This window comes from Rattus norvegicus, chromosome 7, assembly GCF_021556685.1.
Source record: "Rattus norvegicus strain SHRSP/BbbUtx chromosome 7, alternate assembly SHRSP_T2T, whole genome shotgun sequence".
In the NCBI taxonomy this organism is placed as follows: Eukaryota; Metazoa; Chordata; class Mammalia; order Rodentia; family Muridae; genus Rattus; species Rattus norvegicus.
In genome coordinates, this window is record NC_141540.1 from 6564430 (window position 1) to 6587911 (window position 23482).

A 23482-nucleotide genomic window follows, 5' to 3' on the forward strand; every position below is an offset into this window, starting at 1 on the left:
AGTCTTGGCAGGACCAAGGGTTTCCCCTTCCACTGGTGCTCTTACTAGGCTATTCATTGCTACCTATGAGGTTGGAGCCCAGGGTCAGTCCATGTATAGTCTTTGGGTAGTGGCTTAGTCCCTGGAAGCTCTGGTTGGTTGGCATTGTTGTTCATTTGGGGTCTCAAGCCCCTTCAAGCTCTTTCAGTTCTTTCTCTGATTCCTTCAACGGGGTTCCATTCTCAGTTCAGTGGTTTGCTGCTGGCATTCGCCTATGTATTTGCTGTATTATGGGCGTGTCTCTCAGGAGGGATCTACATCCAGATCCTATCGGCTTGAACTTTGCTTCATCCATCTTATCTAGTTTGCTGGCTGTATATATATGGGCCACATGTGGGGCAGGCTCTGAATGGGTGTTCCTTTTGCCTCTGTTTTAATCTTTGCCTCCCTATTCCCTACCAAGGGTATTCTTGTTCCCCTTTTAAAGAAGGAGTGAAGCATTTGCATATTGGTCATCCGTCTTGAGTTTCATGTGTTCTGTGCATCTAGGGTAATTCAAACATTTGGGCTGATAGCCACTTATCAATGAGTGCATACCATGTGTGTTTTTCTGTGATTGGTTTACCTCACTCAGGATGATATTTTCCAGTTCCCTCCATTTGCCTGTGAATTTCATAAAGTCATTGTTTTTGATAGCTGAATAATATTCCATTGTGTAGATGTACCACATTTTCTGTATCCATTCCTCTGTTGAAGGGCATCTGGGTTCTTTCCAGCTTCTGGTTATTATAAATAAGGCTGCTATGAACATAGTGGAACATGTGTCTTTGTTATATGTTGGGGCATCTTTTGGGTGTATGCCCAAGAGAGGTATAAGTGGGTCCTCAGGTAGTTCAAGATCCAATATTATGAGGAACCTCCAGACTGATTTCCAGAATGGTTGTACCAGTCTGCAATCCCACCAACAATGGAGGAGTGTTCCTCTTTCTCCACATCCTCACCAGCATTTGCTGTCACCTGAGTTTTTGATCTTAGCCATTCTGACTGGTGTGAGGTGAAATCTCAGGGTTGTTTTGATTTGCATTTCCCTTATGACTAAAGATGTTGAACATTTCTTTAGGTGTTTCTCAGCCATTTGGCATTCCTCAGCTGTGAATTCTTTGTTTGGCTCTGAACCCCATTTTTAATAGGGTTATTTGTCTCCCTGCAGTCTAACTTCTTGAGTTCTTTGTATATTTGGAATATAAGGCTTCTATCTGTTGTAGGATTGGTAAAGATCTTTTCCCAATCTGTTGGTTGCCGTTTTGTCCTAACCACAGTGTCCTTTGCCTTACAGAAGCTTTGCAGTTTTATGCTTTTTTTTTTTTTTTTGGTTCTTTTTTTCAGAGCTGGGGACCGAACCCAGGGCCTTGCGCTTCCTAGGTAAGCGCTCTACCACTGAGCTAAATCCCCAGCCCCAGCTTTGCAGTTTTATGAGATCCCATTTGTCGATTCTTTTTTTTTTTTTTATTTTATTTTATTTTTTTATTATTAACTTGAGTATTTCTTATATACATTTCAAGTGTTATTCCCTTTCCCGGTTTCCGGACAAACATCACCCTCCCCCCTCCCCTTCCTTATGGGTGTTCCCCTCCCAAACCTCCCCCCATTGCCACCCTCCCCGCATAGTCTAGTTCACTGGGGGTTCAGTCTTAGCAGGACCAAGGGCTTCCCCTTCCACTGGTGCTCTTACTAGGATATTCATTGCTACCTATGGGGACAGAGTCCAGGGTCAGTCCATGTATAGTCTTTAGGTAGTGGCTTAGTCCCTGGAAGCTCTGGTTGCTTGACATTGTTGTACTTTTGGGGTCTCGAGCACCTTCAAGCTCTTCCAGTTCTTTCTCTGATTCCTTCAACGGGGGACCTATTCTCAGTTCAGTGGTTTGCTGCTGGCATTCGCCTCTGTATTTGCTGTATTCTGGCTGTGTCTCTCAGGAGCGATCTACATCGGCTCCTGTCGGTCTGCACTTCTTTGCTTCATCCATCTTGTCTAATTGGGTGGCTGTATATGTATGGGCCACATGTGGGGCAGGCTCTGAATGGGTGTTCCTTCAGTCTCTGTTTTAATCTTTGCCTCTCTCTTCCTTGCCAAGGGTATTCTTGTTCCCCTTTTAGAGAAGGAGTGAAGCATTCACATTTTGATCATCCGTCTTGAGTTTCCTTTGTTCTAGGGATCTAGGGTAATTCAAGCATTTGGGCTAATAGCCACTTATCAATGAGTGCATACCATGTATGTCTTTCTGTGAGTGGGTTACCTTACTCAGGATGATATTTTCCAGTTCCAACCATTTGCCTACGAATTTCATAAACTCGTTGTTTTTGATAGCTGAGTAATATTCCATTGTGTAGATGTACCACATTTTCTGTATCCATTCCTCTGTTGAAGGGCATCTGGGTTCTTTCCAGTTTCTGGCTATTATAAATAAGGCTGCAATGAACATAGTGGAGCACGTGTCTCTTTTATATGTTGAGGCATCTTTTGGGTATATGCCCAAGAGAGGTATGGCTGGATCCTCAGGCAGTTCAATGTCCAATTTTCTGAGGAACCTCCAGACTGATTTCCAGAATGGTTTTACCAGTCTGCAATCCCACCAACAATGGAGGAGTGTTCCTCTTTCTCCACATCCTCGCCAGCATCTGCTGTCACCTGAGTTTTTGATCTTAGCCATTCTCACTGGTGTGAGGTGAAATCTCAGGGTTGTTTTGATTTGCATTTCCCTTATGACTAAAGATGTTGAACATTTCTTTAGGTGTTTCTCAGCCATTCGGCATTCCTCAGCTGTGAATTCTTTGTTTAGCTCTGAACCCCATTTTTTAATAGGGTTATTTGTTTCCCTGCGGTCTAACTTCTTGAGTTCTTTGTATATTTTGGATATAAGGCCTCTATCTGTTATAGGATTGGTAAAGATCTTTTCCCAATCTGTTGGTTGCCGTTTTGTCCTAACCACAGTGTCCTTTGCCTTACAGAAGCTTTGCAGTTTTATGAGATCCCATTTGTCGATTCTTGATCTTAGAGCATAAGCCATTGGTGTTTTGTTCAGGAAATTTTCTCCAGTGCCCATATGTTCGAGTTGCTTCCCCACTTTTTCTTCTATTAGTTTGAATGTATCTGGTTTGATATGGAGGTCCTTGATCCACTTGGACTTAAGCTTTGTACAGGGTGATAAGCATGGATCGATCTGCATTCTTCTACATGTTGACCTCCAGTTGAACCAGCACCATTTGCCGAAAATGCTATCTTTTTTCCATTTGATGGTTTTGGCTGCTTTGTCAAAAATCATGTGCCCATAGGTGTGTGGGTTCATTTCTGGGTCTTCAATTCTGTTCCATTGGTCTATCTGTCTGTCTCTGTACCAATACCATGCAGTTTTTATCACTATTGCTCTGTAATACTGCTTGAGTTCAGGGATAGTGATTCCCCCTGAAGTCCTTTTATTGTTGAGGATAGTTTTAGCTGTCTGGTTTTTTGTTATTCCAGATGAATTTGCAAATTGTTCTGTCTAACTCTTTGAAGAATTGGATTGGTATTTTGATAGGGATTGCATTGAATCTGTAGATTGCTTTTGGTAAAATGGCCATATTTACTATATTAATCCTGCCAATCCATGAGCATGGGAGATCTTTCCATCTTCTGAGGTCTTCAATTTCTTTCTTCAGAGGCTTGAAGTTCTTATTGTATAGATCTTTTACTTGCTTGGTTAAAGTCACACCGAGGTACTTTATATTATTTGGGTCTATTATGAAGGGTGTCATTTCCCTAATTTCTTTCTCAGCTTGTTTCTCTTTTGTGTAGAGGAAGGCTACTGGTTTATTTGAGTTAATTTTATACCCAGCCACTTTGCTGAAGTTGTTTATCAGCTTTAGTAGTTCTCTGGTGGAACTTTTGGGATCACTTAAATATACTATCATATCATCTGCAAATAGTGATATTTTGACTTCTTTTCCAATCTGTATCCCCTTGATCTCCTTTTGTTGTCTGATTGCTCTGGCTAGAACTTCAAGAACTATATTTAATAAGTAGGGAGAGAGTGGGCAGCCTTGTCTAGTCCCTGATTTTAGTGGGATTGCTTCAAGTTTCTCTCCATTTAGTTTAATGTTAGCTACTGGTTTGCTGTATATGGCTTTTACTGTGTTTAGGTATGGGCCTTGAATTCCTATGAATGGGTGAATTCCATGAAGGGGTGTTGAATTTTGTCAAATGCTTTTTCAGCATCTGAAAGACCCCCGGAGTGAGGAGACCCTCACTCAAGAACTCACGGGAGTAGGTCCTTGCTGTAATAAACATGAGGTTTATTGATAGGAACCAGTGCACTGGGGTTGAGACTCATATCCCACGCAGGGGCAGTGGAGTTCGACCCCCAGTAACTAAGACAAGGGGAATTTAAAGGAAGAAACCTCAACCCCGGTGGGTAGGGAGGGCATCATTGGAAAATGTCGAGAATACCAGTGAAAAATCACAAGGAGGAGCTTCCTGTTTCTCAAGATTGTTTACTTTATGGTCCATCAGTTCGTGGGAGAAGCTTCCTGCTTCTCAAGATTGTTCTCTAAGGGCCTTATCTTAAGTCCTTTTATCTAGTTCCTGGGTGAGCAGGCTCAAGAAATGTGACCTTTTACCTACAGGTAGAGGGCAGGGTCTGGAATTTGAGGTATTTGGGCCTTTTTTAAACTTCTGACTTCTTAGCTGCATTTTTAATTCTTTCACATCTAATGAAATGATCATGTGGTTTTTATCTTTCAGTTTGTTTATATAGTGGATTACATTGATGGTTTTCTGTATATTACACCATCCCTGCATGCCTGGGATGAAGCCTACTTGATCATGATGGATGATTGTTTTAATGTGCTTTTGGATTCAGTTTGCCAGAATTTTATTAAGTATTTTTGCGTCGATATTCATAAGGGAGATTGGTCTGAAGTTCTTTTTCTTTGTTGGGTCTTTTTGTGGTTTAGGTATAAGTGTAATTGTGGAATTCGGTAGCTCTCCATTTGTTTCAATTTTGTGGAATAGTTTGGATAGTATTGGTATGGAGTCTTCTTTGAAGGTCTGATAGAATTCTGCACTGAACCCATCTGGACCTGGGCTCTTTTTGGTTGGGAGACCTTTAATGACTGCTTCTATTTCTTTAGGAGTTATGGGGTTGTTTAAATGGTTTATCTGTTCCTGATTTGACTTTGGTACCTGGTATCTGTCTAGGAAATTGTCCATTACCTGCAGATTTTCAAGTTTTTTTTTGAATATAGGCTTTTGTAGTAGGATCTGATGATTTTTTGAATTTCCTCTGATTCTGTAGTTATGTCTCCCTTTACAGTTCTGATTTTGTTAATTTGGACACACTCTCTGTGTCCTCTCATTAGTCTGGCTAAGGGTTTATTTATCTTGTTGACTTTCTCAAAGAACCAACTTTTGGTTCTGTCGATTCTTTCTGTGGTCCTTTTGGTTCTGTTGGTTGATTTCAGCTCTGAGTTTGATTATTTCCTGCCTTCTACTCCTCCTTGGCGTATTTGCTTCTTTTTGTTCTAGAGCTTTTAGGTGTGCTGTCAAGCTGCTGATATATGCTCTCTCCTGTTTCTTTCTGCAGGCACTCAGAGCTATGAGTTTTCCTCTTAGCACAGCTTTCATTGTGTCCCATAAGTTTGGGTATGTTGTACCTTCATTTTCATTAAAATCTAAGAAGTCTTTAATTTCTTTCTTTATTTCTTCCTTGACCAGGTTATCATTGAGCAGAACACTGTTCAACTCCACGTATATGTGGGTGTTCTTCCTTTGTTTTTATTGAAGACCAGCTTTAGCCCATGGTGGTCTTATAGGACGCATGCGATTATTTCTATCTTTCTGTATCTGTTGAGTCCTGTTTTTGACCGATTATATTGTCAATTTTGGAGACAGTACGATGAGGTGGTGAGAAGAAGGTATATCCTTTTGTTTTAGGATAGAATGTTGTATAAATACCTGTTAAGTCCATTTGGCTCATGACTTCTCTTGTCTATGTCACTGTTTAATTTCTGTTTCCATGATCTGTCCATTGATGAGAGTGGGGTGTTGAAATCTCCTACTATTATTGTGTGAGGTGGAATGTGTGCTTTGAGCTTTAGTAAGGTTTCTTTTATGTATGTAGGTGCCCTTGTATTTAGAGCATAGATATTTAGGATTGCGAGTTTATCTTGGTGGATTTTTCCTTTGATGAATATGAAGTGTTCTTCCTTATCTTTTTTGATGACTTTTAGTTGAAAATTGATTTTATCTGATATTAGAATGGCTACTCCAGCTTGCTTCTTCCAACCATTTGCTTGGAAAGTTATTTTCTGGCCTTTCACTCTGAGGTAGTGTCTGTCTTTGTCTCTGAGGTGTGTTTCCTGTAGGCAGCAGAATGCAGGGTCGTCATTGTGTATCCAGTTTGTTAATCTATGTCTTTTTATTGGGGAGTTGAATCCATTGATGTTGAGAGATATTAAGGAATAGTGATTGTTGCTTCCTGTTACATTCGTATTTGTATGTGAGATTATGTTTCTGTGCTTTTCTTCTCTTTGTTTTGTTGCCAAGACGATTAGTTTCTTGCTTCTTCTAGGGTGTAGCTTGCTTCCTTATGTTGGGGTTTACCATTTATTATCCTTTGTAGTGCTGGATTTGTAGAAAGATATTGTGTAAATTTGATTTTGTCATGGAATATCTTTGTTTCTCCATCTATGTTAATTGAGAGTTTTGCTGGAAACAGTAACCTGGGCTGCATTTGTGTTCTCTTAGGGTCTGTATGACATCTGTCTAGGATCTTCTGGCTTTCATAGTCTCTGGTGAGAAGTCTGGTTGATTTTGATAGGTCTGTCTTTATATGTTACTTGACCTTTTTCCCTTCCTGCTTTTAATATTCTTTCTTTGTTTTGTGCATTTGATGTTTGGACTACTATTTGACAGGAGGAGTTTCTTTTCTGGTCCAATGTATTTGGAGTTCTGTAGGCTTCTTGTATGTTTATGGGCATCTCTTTCTTTAGGTTAGGGAAGTTTTCTTCTATGATTTTGTTGAAGATATTTATTGGTCCTTTGAGCTGGGAGTCTTCGCTTTCTTCTATACCTATTATCCTTAGGTTTGATCTTCTCATTGAGTCCTGGATTTCCTGTATGTTTTGGACCAGTCGCTTTTTCCATTGTATATTATCTTTGATGGTTGTGTCAATGATTTCTATGGAATCTTCTGCTCCTGAGATTTTCTCTTCTATCTCTTGTATTCTGTTTGTGATGCTTGTATCCACGGCTCCTTGTCTCTTCCTTTGGTTTTCTATTTCCAGGGTTGTCTCCCTTTGAGCCTTCTTTATTGGTTCTATTTCCATTTTTAATTCCTTCATCTGTTTGATTGTGTTTTCCTGGAATTATTTCAGGGATTTTTGTGATTCCTCTCTATAGGCTTCTACTTGTTTATTTATGTTTTCCTGCATTTCTCTTAGGGAGTTCTTTATGTCTTTCTTGAAGTCCTCTATCATCATGATCAAATGTGATTTTAAATCTAGATCTTGGTTTTCTGGTGTGTTTGGATATTCAGTGTTTGCTTTGGTGGGGGAATTGGGCTCCGATGATGCCATGTAGTCTTGGTTTCTATTGCTTGGGTTCCTGCACTTGCCTCTCGCCATCAGGTTATCTCTGGTGTTACCTTGTTCAGCTATTTCTGACAGTGGCTAGACCGTCCTATAGGCCTGTGTGTCAGGAGTGCGGTAGACCTGTTTTCCTGTTTTCCTTCAGCCAGTTATGGGAACAGAGTGTTCTGCTTTCGGGTGTGTAGTCTTTCCTGTCTACTGGTCTTTAGCTGTTCCTGTGGGCGTGTGTCCTGAGTCCATCAGGCAGGTCGCTTGGAACAGAAAAGTTGGTCTTACCTGTGGTCCCACTGAAGTTGCTCCTGGGGGGCTGCTTTTGAGCTCTCCGTGAGGGGGGCAACTAGAAGGGACTGTGCCGCCTTTTCCCAGGGCCCCCCATGCACTGGGGTCCCAGATAGTGTTAGATGTTTTCCTCTGGAGTCAGAAATGTGGGCAGAGTGTAGTCTCTTCTGGCTTCTCAGGCTTGTCTGCTTCTGAAAGTTTAGCTCTCCCTCCCACAGGATTTGGGTGCAGGAGTTTTTGACTAGATTCCTTCAAGTTTGGGCAGTGTCTGGACTGCAGGGGACCTGCTGCTTGAGTCATAATAATCGTTTAAAAAGTGTGTGTGAGTGTGTGTGCATGTATGCCTGTGTGTGTGTGTGTGTGTGTGTGTGTGTTTGTTTGTGAATGAGTGCACTCACATAGATTTGGCTTTACTGCCTGGCAAGCAGGCTTCTGGAATGTACCCATCTCTGCTTCCCCAATGCTGAAATTACAGGTGTACCACTGTGCCTTGCTTTTTCTAGGTTTGTTTGTTTTTCCTTCTGTTGTATGTGTGCTGAGGATTTGAATTTAGTCTACCCTGATGGCTAGCACTTAATCGACTGAGTTTATCCCCTAATCTTCACTGTCATATTTCACATCACATTAACCCTGAAAAACTTTTAAAGAACAACATTCCATTTTATGATAGTTTTTTCTTTCTTTTTTTTTAAAGGTTATTTATTTTATGTATGTGAGTATACTGTTTCTTTCTCTTGGACACCAGAAGAGGGGATCAGGTCCTATTACAGATGGTTGTGAGCCACCATGTGGTTGCTGGGAATTGAAATCAGAACCTCTGGAAGAGCAGTCATTGCTCTTAACCACTGAGCCATCTTTCCAGCCCTAGAATACTTTTTCAACATCATATTTTTATTGATTGTTTGGGAATTTCACATAATGCACCCCAATCATGCTTTCTTCTGGTTTCTCCTAGGTCCACCTTCTGCTTTGTGACCTCCTCCCAGAAAAAAAAAGAAAAAAGAAAGAAAGAAAGAAAAATCGCAGTCCATTTTCTGTTGCCTATATATTCACTGGAGCATGGTCAAACTTCCAGTGGCCAACCCCTTGAAGAGAATGGAGTCTCTTCTCACTCCCATCCCCCAGCAGAAGCCAGCAACTGAAGAGCTACACTTCAGTATCCCTATCTTGTGAGGTCACAAGATAGAGATGATGACGTTTAAGAGTTCTTTTCAGTGGCTTCCTGTCTAGACTACTTCCCTCTCCTTTGGGAGTGTGTGTAAAGGGTGTTAGAGCAGAGGTTGTCACAGAAGCCTTCTATACCTTCCACAAAATAGGTTCTAACTCACAGGAAAACTGCTAAGATACATCTAGAACTCCCATTTACTACACCCCTTTTTTACTCTATTAGTGACACTTGAAATTAACGTGTCATGTTTGCCACTACTAATGAACTAACACAACATTCACATTTTGTTTAGAATTCCTGAGTTTAAAGGAATTATTTTATGTTTTGTGCATATGGGCGTTTTGCCTTCATATATGTCTATATACCATGTTCATGGCTGGTACACTCAGAAGCCAGCATTAGATCCCCGGAGACTGGAGTTACAGATGGTTGTGAGGTGTCATGTGGTTGCTGGGAATCAAGCCCATTAGAAGTGCAGCTGATGCTCTTAACTACGGAGCCATCATTCCAGCCCCCAAGATTTCTTTACCTCTCACCTGACATCCAAGACTCAACCCAAGAGAGCACATTCCATTTAGTTCTCACATTTAGTTTCTCAGATTGTCTTTTATTTTTTTTTGGTGACCTCGAGAACACTGGGTAGGTACCTTGAGGTACCTTCTGTCAGAGTCTATGTGACATTTTCCTCATGTTTGGTGAAGGCTATGGAAGAAAGGCTCAGAGACAATATTTTCTTTACATTCTATTAAAGATACGAACTTCAGACTTTTACCAGTGTTGATGTTGACCTTGGTCATTTGGCTGAGGTGGTGTTGGACAAGTTGTTCTATGGCGTAAAGTCCTTCCCTCACTTCTACTAGACATTTGATGCACAGACCCCACACTTAAGGAGTACAGACTTGTTCTCCACTTTGAGTTAGAGACCAGAAGTCATCTTTGGATGTTCTTCTCAGTTGCTAGGTAGTGTTTTGTTTGTTTGTTTGTTAACTTGACACAAGCTAGAGTTATCTGACAAGAGGAAACCGTAATTGAGAAAATGACTCCATGACCGATGGCTTGTATGCAAATCTGTGTGACATTTTCTTAATTAGTGACTGATGTGGGATGGCCCAGCCCACCAAGAACGCTGCCACATCTGGGCAGGTGGTCCTGGGTTGTATATGAAAGCAGGCTAAGCAAGCTATGGGGAGTAATCCAGTAAGCAGCATTTCTCTACAGCCTCTGAGTTCCTGTTTGAGTTCCTGTTTGAGATCCTGTTCTGATTTCCCTCAGTGCTGGAGTGTGACCCGAGAGTTGTAAGATGAAATAAACCACTTCTTCCCTAAGTTGCTTTTGATCATGGAGTTTTATCACAGCAATAGAAACCATATCTATGACAGAGGGCAGGCCAGGCGATGGTGGCACATGCCTTTCTCTAATCCCAGAATTTGGGAGGGAGAGGCAGGCAGATCTCCAGCCTGGTCTGTTGGTTTTGGGTTTGGCTTTTTGTGCTAGCTCTTTTTGTGTGTCAGCTTGAGAGAAGCTGGAGCTATCACAGAGAAAGGAGCCTCCCTTGAGGAAATGCCTCCATGAGATCCAGCTGTAAGGCATTTTCTCAACTAGTGACAAAGAGAGGGGGAGCAGGAGGGGAAGGGCCCAGCCCATTTTGGGTGCTGCCATCCCCCTGGTAAGCAGTCCTATAAGAATGCAGGCTGAGTAAGCCAGGGGAAGCAATTCAGTAAGCAGCATCCTCCATGGCCTCTGCATCAGTTCCTGCTCCTGGTTCCTGCCCTGTGTAACTTCCAGTTCTGACTTCCTTTGGTGAAGAACAGCAATGTGAAAGTGTGAGCTGAATAAACACTTTCCTCCCCAACTTGCTTTTTAGTCATGATGTTTTGTGTGGGAATAGAAACCCTGACTAAGACAGTTTTCAAGACAGGGTTTCTCTGTGTAGCGCTAGCTCTCCTGGAATTCGCTCTGTAGATGAGGCTGGCCTCGAACTCATAGAGATCCACCTGCTTCTGCCTCCCAAGTATTGGGATTAAAGACATGTACCATCAGGTCTGGCTCTAGCTTAGAAATCTTTTTCTTTCTTTTTTTTTTTTCAGAGCTGGGGACTGAACCCAGGGCCTTGCACTTGCTAGGCAAGCACTCTACCACTGAACTAAATCCCCAACCTAGCTTAGAAATCTTAAATTTCTTCTTCTTCCTCCTCCTCCTCCTCTTTTATTATTGTTATCATTATTATTATTACATATAACTTTTGTTCAAACTTTCAAAAATAATAAAATAGCACACAAATATTCAACACCAATATGAGTTCACAATTTCTGCTTTCTCTCTTTTTCATATTCTAAGTTATTTGTTGAACACAGTGTAATATTTTCCTCCTAAAATGTCAATATTAACTCAGACTGTTAGAAAAATATTGTTGGGCTGAAGAGATGGCTCAGTAGTTAAGAGCACTAACTGTTCTTCCAGAGGTTCTGGGTTCAAATCCCAGCAACCACATGGTGGCTCACAACCATTTGTAATAGGATCTGATGCCCTCTTCTGCTGTGTCTGAAGACAGCTACGGTGTACTCACATATAATAAATAAATCAAAAGAAAAATATTGTCATAAAAGCTAAAAGTAAACAGCCAGGGTGACTTCTCAAAATAGATTTATTGATTGACAGTTAACTCTATGCAAAAATAGTTGTGGGAGAGTAGTTATGGTACTTTTAGCCATGCCATTGATCATACTCTTGTATGTGTGTGTGTGTGTGTGTGTGTGTGTGTGTATGTGTGTGTGTGCATGTGTGTGCGCGCGTGTGTTCATGTCAGTGGAGGTCAGGAGAGGCCATAGTCCCCTAGAGCTGAAGTGGCAGGTGGTTGAGAGCTGTGTGGGTGCTGGGAACTGAACTTAAGTCCTCTGAAAGAGCAGCAAGTGCTCACCCCTACTAAGTTTCAAACATGGTTTTTAAAGATTATTTTCAACAATACCTTTAAGCCAAGCATTTGGGAGATAGAGGTAGGGAGATTTCTGTGAATTCAAGGCCCATCCAGCCTACATACTGAATTCTAGGGCAGCTAAGGCAACATAATGAGATACTGTCAGAAAATAAAATAAAAAAAATTGAATTCTTTCTCTTTATTTTAAATTATGTGTATACATGTATGTCATGGTGAGAGTATGTGTGTGTGTGTTTCCAGGAACCCTTGTCAGTCAGATATAGGCATTGGTTGGTTCCCCTGGAGACAAAATGTAGCACTATGAGCATAAAGCTGATCACAGTGATGTCCCAGGGGACATTGTGAGGTTATATTATGATGAAGCACAGTGATGATACACTGGGGCACTGTGTTTGCACAATGCAGCTTTGGGATGACACATGTGGACATGTGACTAACATACATGGATACCTGGAATGACTCATGGGACACTGTGAATCATACACTCACATTGTGAATGACATGCCTGGACACTATGGATGACTCAGTGGCCACTGTGAATGACAATGTGGACACTGGGAATGACACACATGGTGACATTGTGTTATCACAACCCAGCTGCCATGACAGAATGTACTTGGTAAAGGCACAACTGAGCATTACCACGTAGGAGAAGTTAACGTCTCATTTTAACTTCATTTTAATTATATGTTTGTGTGTAGGTAGGGGGAATTGCCTGTGCACAACATGTGTGCAGTGCATGAGGAGGCAAGAAGAGTATGAACTGACTGTCCATGGGTCCCATGTTGGTGCAGAGGATGGAACTCCAGACCTCTGCAGGAGCAACACTCTTAACTGCAGAGCCATCTCTTTGGTCCTCCACTTGGAATTCTTCACAAACCTTCATACCACAAAGAAGGAAACAAGTCAAACTGACAACAGAGTACCTTGAATAGAAAAGATCTTTCTGGATTATCTGACTGGACTCCAAACTGAAGCAATGGAGAACATCCTTTCTTACCTAACTGACATATTGAAAGCACCTGTTATGTTTCTCTAGCCTTTACTCACTGGGCATCCCCTCAGGTCACCTTTGTCATGTGCTCTACGGAATGGCATCGTTTGCAGCTGAGATCTAGAGTATTTCCCCATTTCTGACATAGACATTCAGTGACAGTTTCTATCAGAAGCTGGACAGCTGGACTGGGAGTTCTGCAGAACCTGCTTGTTATTTCAATAGTCATTTTTTTTCCTGAGAATTACTTCTATTTTAAAAAGAGCTTAAAAATGCTTGCCAGGACTGGGCAGTGGAAGAAGCCTGCCAGCATGCACAAGGCCTCCAGCCCTTGGAGAAAAGGCATTTCCAGGAATAGAAGGAATGCTAGGAACCTATTCTGAGAGTGGGAAAGGCAGAAGGCAGCCCCTGGGGCTTGGCTGGAAGTCCCACCTAGAGAAATGGTTTAGAGCACCTGTCTTCTGAGCCCAGCTCCATTCACGCTCAGAGGGAGGGCTCTATATACCACAGCCTTCTCAAAAATCTGTTTTCTCCTTTGTGTATGGGTGTGAGCAGGGCCAACCAGAACCAGGTCCAACAGCAGGGAGCTTACTGTTAGGCACAAGGAAGAGGAAACCAGTCCCTCATCTCCTCCATCTTCCCCCACCCTCCTCCCTCCACACTGTGAGACTCAGCTCTTCAGGGATTTGAACTTCTGCGATGCACTCCAGGGAGAGGAGCCCTGAGGGCTGTGTGGATCCATCTGCAGGTAAAACCTGCATAGCTATCTGGTCCTCAATTCTGTGTGCCTGACTCCTGCTGTTGCTTTTTGCCACCTTCTTTCTGCCTCTGGGTGGATGCAATTTTCTTCTGCCAGATAATTTGTTTTCTGTCTGCTCACCCACTCTCCTGAAAGAAGATGCATTTGTTCCCAGTCTCTGCTCCTAAGCTCTGGGTGAGTTGAACAAAGCTTTTCTGAGGAAACCGGAAAGAGCAAGAAGATCTTTCAGTGTCTGGATCTTCTTCCTCTTCCCAAGGCCTGTTTACTGGGTGGAAGTCAGCAGCAGCCGAGATTCTCAGCATCCTCCCCAGCATCTTCCTCATCATCCTCTTCACCATCCTCAGCATCTTCCTCAGCAAGCTGGGCTGCTGTCATGGACGGCTCTTCATCCTTACTGTTGCAGCCTTGCTGTCCAGCTGGCTACCCCTCTCTGGCTCCTTTTTAAATTGTTTTATCCCTAGTCTGCTTTGGGGAAATGGGGGATGATAATGAGACAGATGTAACAGAGTTTGTTCTATTGGGGTTCTCTGGCTTTGGCTTTCTCCAGGGCCATCTGTTCTGGGGTGTGCTGTGTATCTATGTTGTTACCTTGCTGGGCAACTCTCTGATTGTCTTCCTAACTCTGGCGGACCCTGCACTCCACTCCCCCATGTACTTCTTCCTGTGTCACTTCTCTGTGGTGGAGATCCTCTACACCACGACCATTGTGCCTAGGATGTTGGCTGACCTCCGGTCTTCCTGCCCCACCATCCCCCTTGGCAGCTGCTTCACTCAGTTATATTTCTTTTCTCTTTTTGGAGTTACTGAATGCTGCTTGCTCACTGCCATGGCCTATGATCGCTATGCTGCCATCTGTTGTCCACTGCACTATGCTACCCTGATGAGCCAGGGAACCTGTACAGGCATGGTGGGGGCCTCTTATCTTGCTGGCTTCATCACAGGCACTACTCACTCTGTCTGCATCTTCACGTTGCCTTTCCGTGGGGACAACACTATCCATCATTTTCTGTGTGACATCCTGCCTGTGCTGAGACTGGCTAGTGCAAGCACTTTCTGGGGTGAAGTGGGGAACCTCTTTGTCACCATCACTTTCGTTTTCACCCCCTTCTTATTGATTGTGGCCTCTTATGCCTGTATTCTTGCCACCATCCTTGGTGTTGCAACATCCCAGGGTCGTCAAAAGCTCTTTTCTACCTGTTCCTCCCACTTGTTTGTGGTCATTCTCTTTTTTGGGACAGCGACTGTGGCTTATATGAGGCCTCAGGCAGATTCCTTTGGGGACACGGACCAGATTCTTACCCTGTTCTACACAGTTGTCACCCCCATGTGCAACCCTTTTGTTTATTCTCTGAGGAACCAAGAGGTCGCAGGGGCCATGAGGCGGCTCATGAAGAGATACCTTTGGGGTCCTTGACCACAGGCTCCTTTCTTCTCAAGATCTTGGAGCTCAGAGCCTGACTCCTGGATATTCACAAGGAAAAAGAGAAGCTGAGACCTGCAGTCCTCAGGGTGCAGCGTGTGTATTGGTGTGTTTCATCCTGCGTGAATGTCCAAGACACGGATATACTGTTCAGAGCTCTGCTTCTGGGACCTGGTCTTAAGTCTTGACTGTGCTTCACTCTAACAGAAGAGCTCAGAGCACACATACTGGGACAGAGGTCAAAGGAAGGCAGCTGAGAAGACCCTGTGTGATGCTGTAGTTCTTGGTCAAGGTTGAGGCTCTGGTGTCTTCCTTTGTCTATGATCTTGAGACATTTGTCATCCTGATTCTCCCAGTGACTCCTTATTGTAAGCCTTTTTCTCTGACATTATTTGTTCCTGCTGGGGGCACAGGGATAGAGACAGGGACAGAGACAGGGAGTGGGTGCCTTGGCTTGCAAGTTTAGCTCCTGAGTCTTGCTTGGTAGTGCTGTAGGCTTGGTTTCTCCAGTTTTTTGTCTCCTGACTAACCCCGAACACCTGGAACCTTGTGGAGAGGTTGATGTTTCCTACTTGACTTCTCAGACTGCGGTCAAAGACATGATTTGCATGCTCTCTTTTGGTCTCAGGTAGAGCACATGTCTCTATCCCCCAGCCTCTGGTCTGAAGTCTGAGGCAGCCCTAGATCCTTGAAACCAACGATTCACTCTTCTCAGTCGGACTTCACATTGGTTGAACAGGTCTAGAATGTCTCCCTTCTTGGGAAGGCAGGTGTTGGTTGTTCAGGAATCTTTTTCAGCTGTTACTCACACACAGGGAGTAGTAGAGGCCGGTTCTCAAGGAAGTATAAATGAGGACCTGGACACAGCATTTAGTTTCTCAGTTTGTAAAAAATAGCATCGCTATTTGCAAGAAATTTATATACAGAGGAAAATATAACTATCAATAAAATGTTAATAATGTCTCTGAGGAGTTACTGCCACATGCCTCTGTTCTGCATTTGCATATGTTGCATGTTCATAAAAAATAAAGCTAAGATTATATTGTGTAAAGTGTGTTTTAGAAGTTTCTACTTTATTCAACCACATTTGAGCATTGTGCCATGACTTCTGAAATGTACCTTCAAAGTCTCTGTCATATTCTACAGTGTGGGTATAGTGTAATCTTAAGGAAGGCCCTGGCACTGCAGCTAACTTTCGTCATGGACATTGGCATAAGTGTTCTCACATCCACCTTTGTGTTTATTTCCTCGTTCTCTAGTCTACCTTCCAGAAACAGGATTGCTGAGTAAAACGTTTTTGAAATACTTTGCCAAATTACCCTCCACAAGAATTTTTATTATATTTTATAGTGTGAGAATGACTTCCTACAAATTTCAAAGCAAGAACACCATGTAAGAGTCAGGAAGGAGCTGAGATTAAATGGACCAGGAAGAGGAAGGATGAGGAAGGTATAGGTAAATATTTGATAAATTTTTATTTATTTATTTTATGTACATGACTACACTGTTGCTGTCTTCAGTCACACCAGAAGAGGTCATTGAATTCCATTACAGATGTTTATGAGTCACACTGTGGTTGTTGAACTAATTCTGGAAGAGCATTCAGTGTTCTCAACCTCCGAGATACCTCTCCAGCTCCTTTATAATTTTTTAAGGTGGGAAGAATAAAATAAGTGTGAGTCACTTTTCCTCAGTTGACCAAGGATGAGGTGAGACACATGGATAAGCAATGCACCAAGATGCACGCTAATTTGGCCCTAAGATCTACTTTCAGATAGAGCGAATGTCTGAACAGTGAGAACACAAAGCAAGCTTACAGTGAGGCTTTCAGATGTTGGAGGTGGTGAGCCCCTGGGACTTACTGAGGGCTCAACTTTCTGTGGAGATCATTGCCTTGTGTTCTCTTGTTCACAGATATAATTGTCTTTTCTCTGCTGCTGTGTCCCATTCAAGTATCTAAGCTAACACACAGTGATTCATGCACTTTTCATCCTTAATGAAGAAATTTCCTAACATTATGAGTTTTTGTGGTTGTTGTTTTGACCCAGGATCTCACTATGTGGTGTTGGCTGGCCTGGAAATTGCTATGGAGAGCAGGTTAGCCATGAACTCACAGAGAATTCACCTGCTTGCTACTCTCAAGTACTGGGATTAAAGGTGTGCCTTACATGCCTTCCAATTATCTATTTTTTCAGGTATAAAACCTAATGTAAAAAGTATGTTTACAGACACTAGCTGTGTTTGGGAACTATTATATAAATCAATATTCAAACTATTACACAGTATTTGAACTATTACATAAATCAATGTTTAAACCCATCTCTAGTGGCATACATTTTATTTTCCTTATAATTATGTACTAAAAATCTCAACAAAATTTTCTATGCAGATAATTTTCCAAGCACAATCCCAAATTATCTTTGGTTTACCCCAATGTGCAGCCCAAGTGTTAGCCATGATGTGGGGAAGGCTGGAGGTCGTGTTTTGCACTGTGTCTCCCAGGAAGCATTCTGGGGACACCAGACACTCATCAACCATCAACCTTCAACACACATTTTCAAGTCTTCATTATCATTCAAGTTAATATATTTCTGTTGGTCTGTTTCCTGTTTCCTCCATTCCTTGGCCCCACCCTGCACTGAATCCCAAGATCACAGGGACCTTACCAGTTACTTTCTGATATCAGAAGCATTAGCAACCCCAGACCTCTTGTCCCTGTGAGAAGTGAGATGCTGTCTGAGGTAGTCTAGACTTTTCCTCTGAATGTTGGGTGCTATGTAGTTGGACATCCAAGTGTTGCTACACAATTGTGGTTACTTTTTCCTGACAGGGTTTTGCTCTGTAGTTATGTAGCCTAGGATGGTCTTGAACTTGTGTCAATTCTCCTTCTTTAGTCTCCCAAGTGCTAGAATTAGAGGAACTGTCACTGCATCAAGAAGTGTTTCTCCCTCTTATTTCCAATTTACTCCTTTGGTCCCTAGTATTCTCTCCACTTGTCCCTATCACTCCAGATTTTCACTATCACCGTTATGTGAAACACAGTGATCAATTTTCAGTGTTCATTTTACTGAATATCTCAGCATTATTGACACGATCAGGTCACTTGCCTATCCTGGAAACTCTTTTTAGCATCAGTGATTTCTAAACACTCAACTTTGAACTTGACCTCTTTGTATTTTTAACTCTTTCCCTTTAGATACTGTATACCAAATTACACCTTACCGTGACTATGACAATTGCGATGCCACAGCTTATCACCGTGTGTTACAGTGGAGGTGTGATATCAGAATGCACCGTGTGATGGTCCATTGCTATATAAAAACAGAGCATTGTGATGACATAAAGGCTGAGCATCACCATGGCCCTTATTTTATAGTCTTATTATTTTTGATGTACAATCATGCATTTGTTTGGGACATGGTGGGACATTTCAGAACTAGTGTCTAAAGCCTGAAGATTATGTTAAGGAAACAGACATTGTTACTGATGCACCACTGGTTTTATTTTTGTTTTTGTTTTTGTACATTTGCTGTTTTGTCCCAAGTCAGACTTGGTGGATGGTACATTTTTAGGAGTCTATTAATTCCTTCTAGGTTATTCCATTAGTTGGCATGTAATAAATTTACAACAAGCTCTTGCAATGGTTCACACTTCTGAGGTATCAGTTATGATGTCTTCTTTCCCTTCCCCTTATGATTTTGCTTATTTAATTTTTTTACCTGGTAGTCTCATTAAAGATAATCACCTTTGTGTATCGTTTCTTAAAACCAACTTTCAGTCTTGTCAGTTTTTTTCTCTTTGGCTATTTACTTTTCCAGTCAATTTGACTATTCCCTCTCCTGTTTTCAGAAACCACCCATTGTTAATGCATGTCATGGATTTTATAAAAATCTTTTTATGGATTCTTTGTGACTTTTAAGTCATATACCCCAGTCTTGCTCATCTTCCTGTGCCCTGATATTCACCCTTTGCCCTCTCAAACTCCCAGTTAAAATTAGACACACACACACACACACACACACTGAAACACACACACTGTGTTCACACACAGACACACACAGACAGACACAGATACAGATAGAGACACACGTGCACATGCACAAGAGCAAAAAAACCTCCCAAAGCACAGAAAACATCTCATGCGGTATCTGTAGTAAATCACAACGTGTTCCATGCTATGTCCTTCTGTCCACACATCTTCATTTGCAAATGCTCATTGCAATGGCTCTTTTGTCTGAGAGCTCTGGCTTCTGTGACACTGTCAGTATTAGATCTCCACCAGGACTCTTGTTGGTTATCCTGTTGTTGTCCTATTCCATGGAGATCCAGAAGGTTTGGGATCTCAGTACCAGCCCTTTCACATGCTCCAACTGTTCACTGATGATGTAGATTTTGGGGTGGGTTAACCCAAAACCCTGGATCTGGGCCTGGGTGTAGCATAGCCGGTCAGCCTGCCTGGTCTCCGTTATCTTTACCACCAACACAGGTTCTCCTGAACCGTTCCCGTGAGGCCACCCGGGACTGTGGAGTGCTGTTGATACAGTTTAGTGGAAGAAGCCTGCCAGCATGCACAAGGTCTCCAGCCCTTGGAGAAAAGGCATTTCCAGGAATAGAAGGAATGCTAGGAACCTATTCTGAGAGTGGGAAAGGCAGAAGGCAGCCCCCTGGGGCTTGGCTGGAAGTCCCACCTAGAGAAATGGTTTAGAGCACCTGTCTTCTGAGCCCAGCTCCATTCACGCTCAGAGGGAGGGCTCTATATACCACAGCCTTCTCAAAAATCTGTTTTCTCCTTTGTGTATGGGTGTGAGCAGGGCCAACCAGAACCAGGTCCAACAGCAGGGAGCTTACTGTTAGGCACAAGGAAGAGGAAACCAGTCCCTCATCTCCTCCATCTTCCCCCACCCTCCTCCCTCCACACTGTGAGACTCAGCTCTTCAGGGATTTGAACTTCTGCGATGCACTCCAGGGAGAGGAGCCCTGAGGGCTGTGTGGATCCATCTGCAGGTAAAACCTGCATAGCTATCTGGTCCTCAATTCTGTGTGCCTGTCTCCTGCTGTTGCTTTTTGCCACCTTCTTTCTGCCTCTGGGTGGATGCAATTTTCTTCTGCCAGATAATTTGTTTTCTGTCTGCTCACCCACTCTCCTGAAAGAAGATGCATTTGTTCCCAGTCTCTGCTCCTAAGCTCTGGGTGAGTTGAACAAAGCTTTTCTGAGGAAACCGGAAAGAGCAAGAAGATCTTTCAGTGTCTGGATCTTCTTCCTCTTCCCAAGGCCTGTTTACTGGGTGGAAGTCAGCAGCAGCCGAGATTCTCAGCATCCTCCCCAGCATCTTCCTCATCATCCTCTTCACCATCCTCAGCATCTTCCTCAGCAAGCTGGGCTGCTGTCATGGACGGCTCTTCATCCTTACTGTTGCAGCCTTGCTGTCCAGCTGGCTATCCCTCTCTGGCTCCTTTTTAAATTGTTTTATCCCTAGTCTGCTTTGGGGAAATGGGGGATGATAATGAGACAGATGTAACAGAGTTTGTTCTATTGGGGTTCTCTGGCTTTGGCTTTCTCCAGGGCCATCTGTTCTGGGGTGTGCTGTGTATCTATGTTGTTACCTTGCTGGGCAACTCTCTGATTGTCTTCCTAACTCTGGCAGACTCTGCGCTCCACTCCCCCATGTACTTCTTCCTGCGTCACTTCTCTGTGGTGGAGATCCTCTACACCACGACCATTGTGCCTAGGATGTTGGCTGACCTCCGGTCTTCCTGCCCCACCATCCCCCTTGGCAGCTGCTTCACTCAGTTATATTTCTTTTCTCTTTTTGGAGTTACTGAATGCTGCTTGCTCACTGCCATGGCCTATGATCGCTATGCTGCCATCTGTTGTCCACTGCACTATGCTACCCTGATGAGCCAGGGAACCTGTACAGGAATGGTGGGGGCCTCTTATCTTGCTGGCTTCATCACAGGCACTACTCACTCTGTCTGCATCTTCACGTTGCCTTTCCGTGGGGACAACACTATCCATCATTTTCTGTGTGACATCCTGCCTGTGCTGAGACTGGCTAGTGCAAGCACTTTCTGGGGTGAAGTGGGGAACCTCTTTGTCACCATCACTTTCATCTTCACCCCCTTCTTATTGATTGTGGCCTCTTATGCCTGTATTCTTGCCACCATCCTTGGTGTTGCAACATCCCAGGGTCGTCAAAAGCTCTTTTCTACCTGTTCCTCCCACTTGTTTGTGGTCATTCTCTTTTTTGGGACTGGGACTGTGGCTTATATGAGGCCTCAGGCAGATTCCTTTGGGGACACAGACCAGATTCTTACCCTGTTCTACACAGTTGTCACCCCCATGTGCAACCCTTTTGTTTATTCTCTGAGGAACCAAGAGGTCGCAGGGGCCATGAGGCGGCTCATGAAGAGATACCTTTGGGGTCCTTGACCACAGGCTCCTTTCTTCCCAAGATCTTGGAGCTCAGAGCCTGACTCCTGGATATTCACAAGGAGAAAAGAGAAGCTGAGACCTGCAGTCCTCAGGGTGCAGCGTGTGTATTGGTGTGTTTCATCCTGCGTGAATGTCCAAGACATAGATATACTGTTCAGAGCTCTGCTTCTGGGACCTGGTCTTAAAGTCTTGACTATGCTTCACTCTAAGAGAAGAGCTCAGAGCACACATACTGGGACAGAGGTCAAAGGAAGGCAGCTGAGAAGACCCTGTGTGATGCTGTAGTTCTTGGTCAAGATTGAGGCTCTGGTGTCTTCCTTTGTCTATGATCTTGAGACATTTGTCATCCTGATTCTCCCAGTGACTCCTTATTGTAAGCCTTTTTCTCTGACATCATTTGTACCTGCTGGGGGCACAGGGAAAGTGACAGGTGCAGAGAGTAGCTGGCTTGGCTTGCAGTTACTTTTATCTTGACTGACCCCTAACTCCTCAGACCCTTCTGAGATGTAGGTGTTCCCTACTTGACTTGTTTTCAGACTGCCTTTACAGACATGATTTTCATGCTCTCCTTCTGTATCAGGTAGAGCGCACACCTCTGTATGTCCAGGAGTCTGTTCTGATGTCTGAGGTAGCCCTAGATTCTTGAAACCAACTATTCACTCTTCTCAGTTGGAGTTCACATTGGTTGGACAGGTCTAGAATGTCTCCCTTTTCTTGGGAAGGCAGGTGTTGGTTGTTCAGGAATCTTTTTCAGCTGTTACTCACACACAGGGAGTAGTAGAGGCCGGTCCTCAAGGAAGTATAAATGAGGACCTGGACACAGCATTGAGTTTCCCAGTTTGTAAAATGTAGCATTGCTATTTGCAAGAAATGTATATACAGAGGAAAATATAACTATCAATAAAATGTTAATAATGTCTCTGAGGAGTTACTGCCACATGCCTTTGTTCTGCATTTGCATATATTGCATGTTCATAAAAAATAAAGCTAAGATTATATTGTGTAAAGTGTGTTTTAGAAGTTTCTACTTTATTGAACCACATTTGAACATTGTGCCATGACTTCTGAAATGTACCTTCAAAGTCTCTGTCATATTCTACAGTGTGGGTATAGTGTAATCTTAAGGAAGGCCCTGGCACTGCAGCTAACTTTCGTCACTGAAGTTGACATAAGTGTTCTCACATCCACCTTTGTGTTTATTTCCTCGTTCTCTAGTCTACCTTCCAGAAACAGGATTGCTGAGTAAAACATTTTTGGAATACTTTGCCAAATTATCTTCCCCAAGAACTTTTATCATTTTTTCTTTTTCCCTTTTATTTATTGGCTATTTCATTAATTTACATTTTAAATGTTATCCCTCTTCCTTGTTTCCTCTGCACTAGCTTCCTATCTCCTCTTCTCTCCCCCTGCCTCTATGAGGGTGCTCCCCTCCATGTGCACACACTATTGCCTCTGTGGCCTAGTGTTTCCCTCTCCTGGGTCACCAAGCTTCTACATGACCAAGGGCCTACCCTCCCAGTGATACCAGATAAGGCAATCCTCTGCTACATATTCAGCTTGAGCCATGATTGTACCGTTTGGTTGGTGGTTTAGTGCCTGGGAGCACTGGAGGATCTGGTTGGTTGATATTGCTGTTTTTCGTATGAGGTTGCAATCCCCTTCACTCCTACAGTCCATGCCCTAACTTCCCCATTGTGGTCCCAGAACTCAGTCCAATGTTTGGCTGTGTACATCTGCATCTGTTTTAGTCCCACTCTGGCAGAGCCTCTCAGGGGACAGCTATATCAGGCTCCTGTCAGTAAGCACTTCTTGGCATCAGCAATAGTGTCTGGGTTTAGTGTCAGCAGATGGGATGAATCTCTAGCTGTGGCAGTCTCTGGATGGCCTTTCC

General features: G+C 43.1%; 2 protein-coding genes across 2 annotated transcripts; both read left to right on the forward strand.

The window, feature by feature from the left end:
- The first annotated feature begins 14213 nt into the window (after positions 1 to 14213).
- Or10p22 (olfactory receptor family 10 subfamily P member 22) lies at positions 14214 to 15152 on the forward strand. The gene is given in 1 exon segment (NM_001000054.2): positions 14214 to 15152. A coding segment is annotated over 1 exon segment (939 nt).
- Positions 15153 to 20450: 5298 nt separating this feature from the next.
- On the forward strand, positions 20451 to 21646 carry Or10p1l1 (olfactory receptor family 10 subfamily P member 1 like 1). Its single transcript, NM_001409430.1, is given in 1 exon segment — positions 20451 to 21646. A coding segment is annotated over 1 exon segment (939 nt). The 5' UTR covers positions 20451 to 20649; the 3' UTR covers positions 21589 to 21646.
- Positions 21647 to 23482: the final 1836 nt, after the last annotated feature.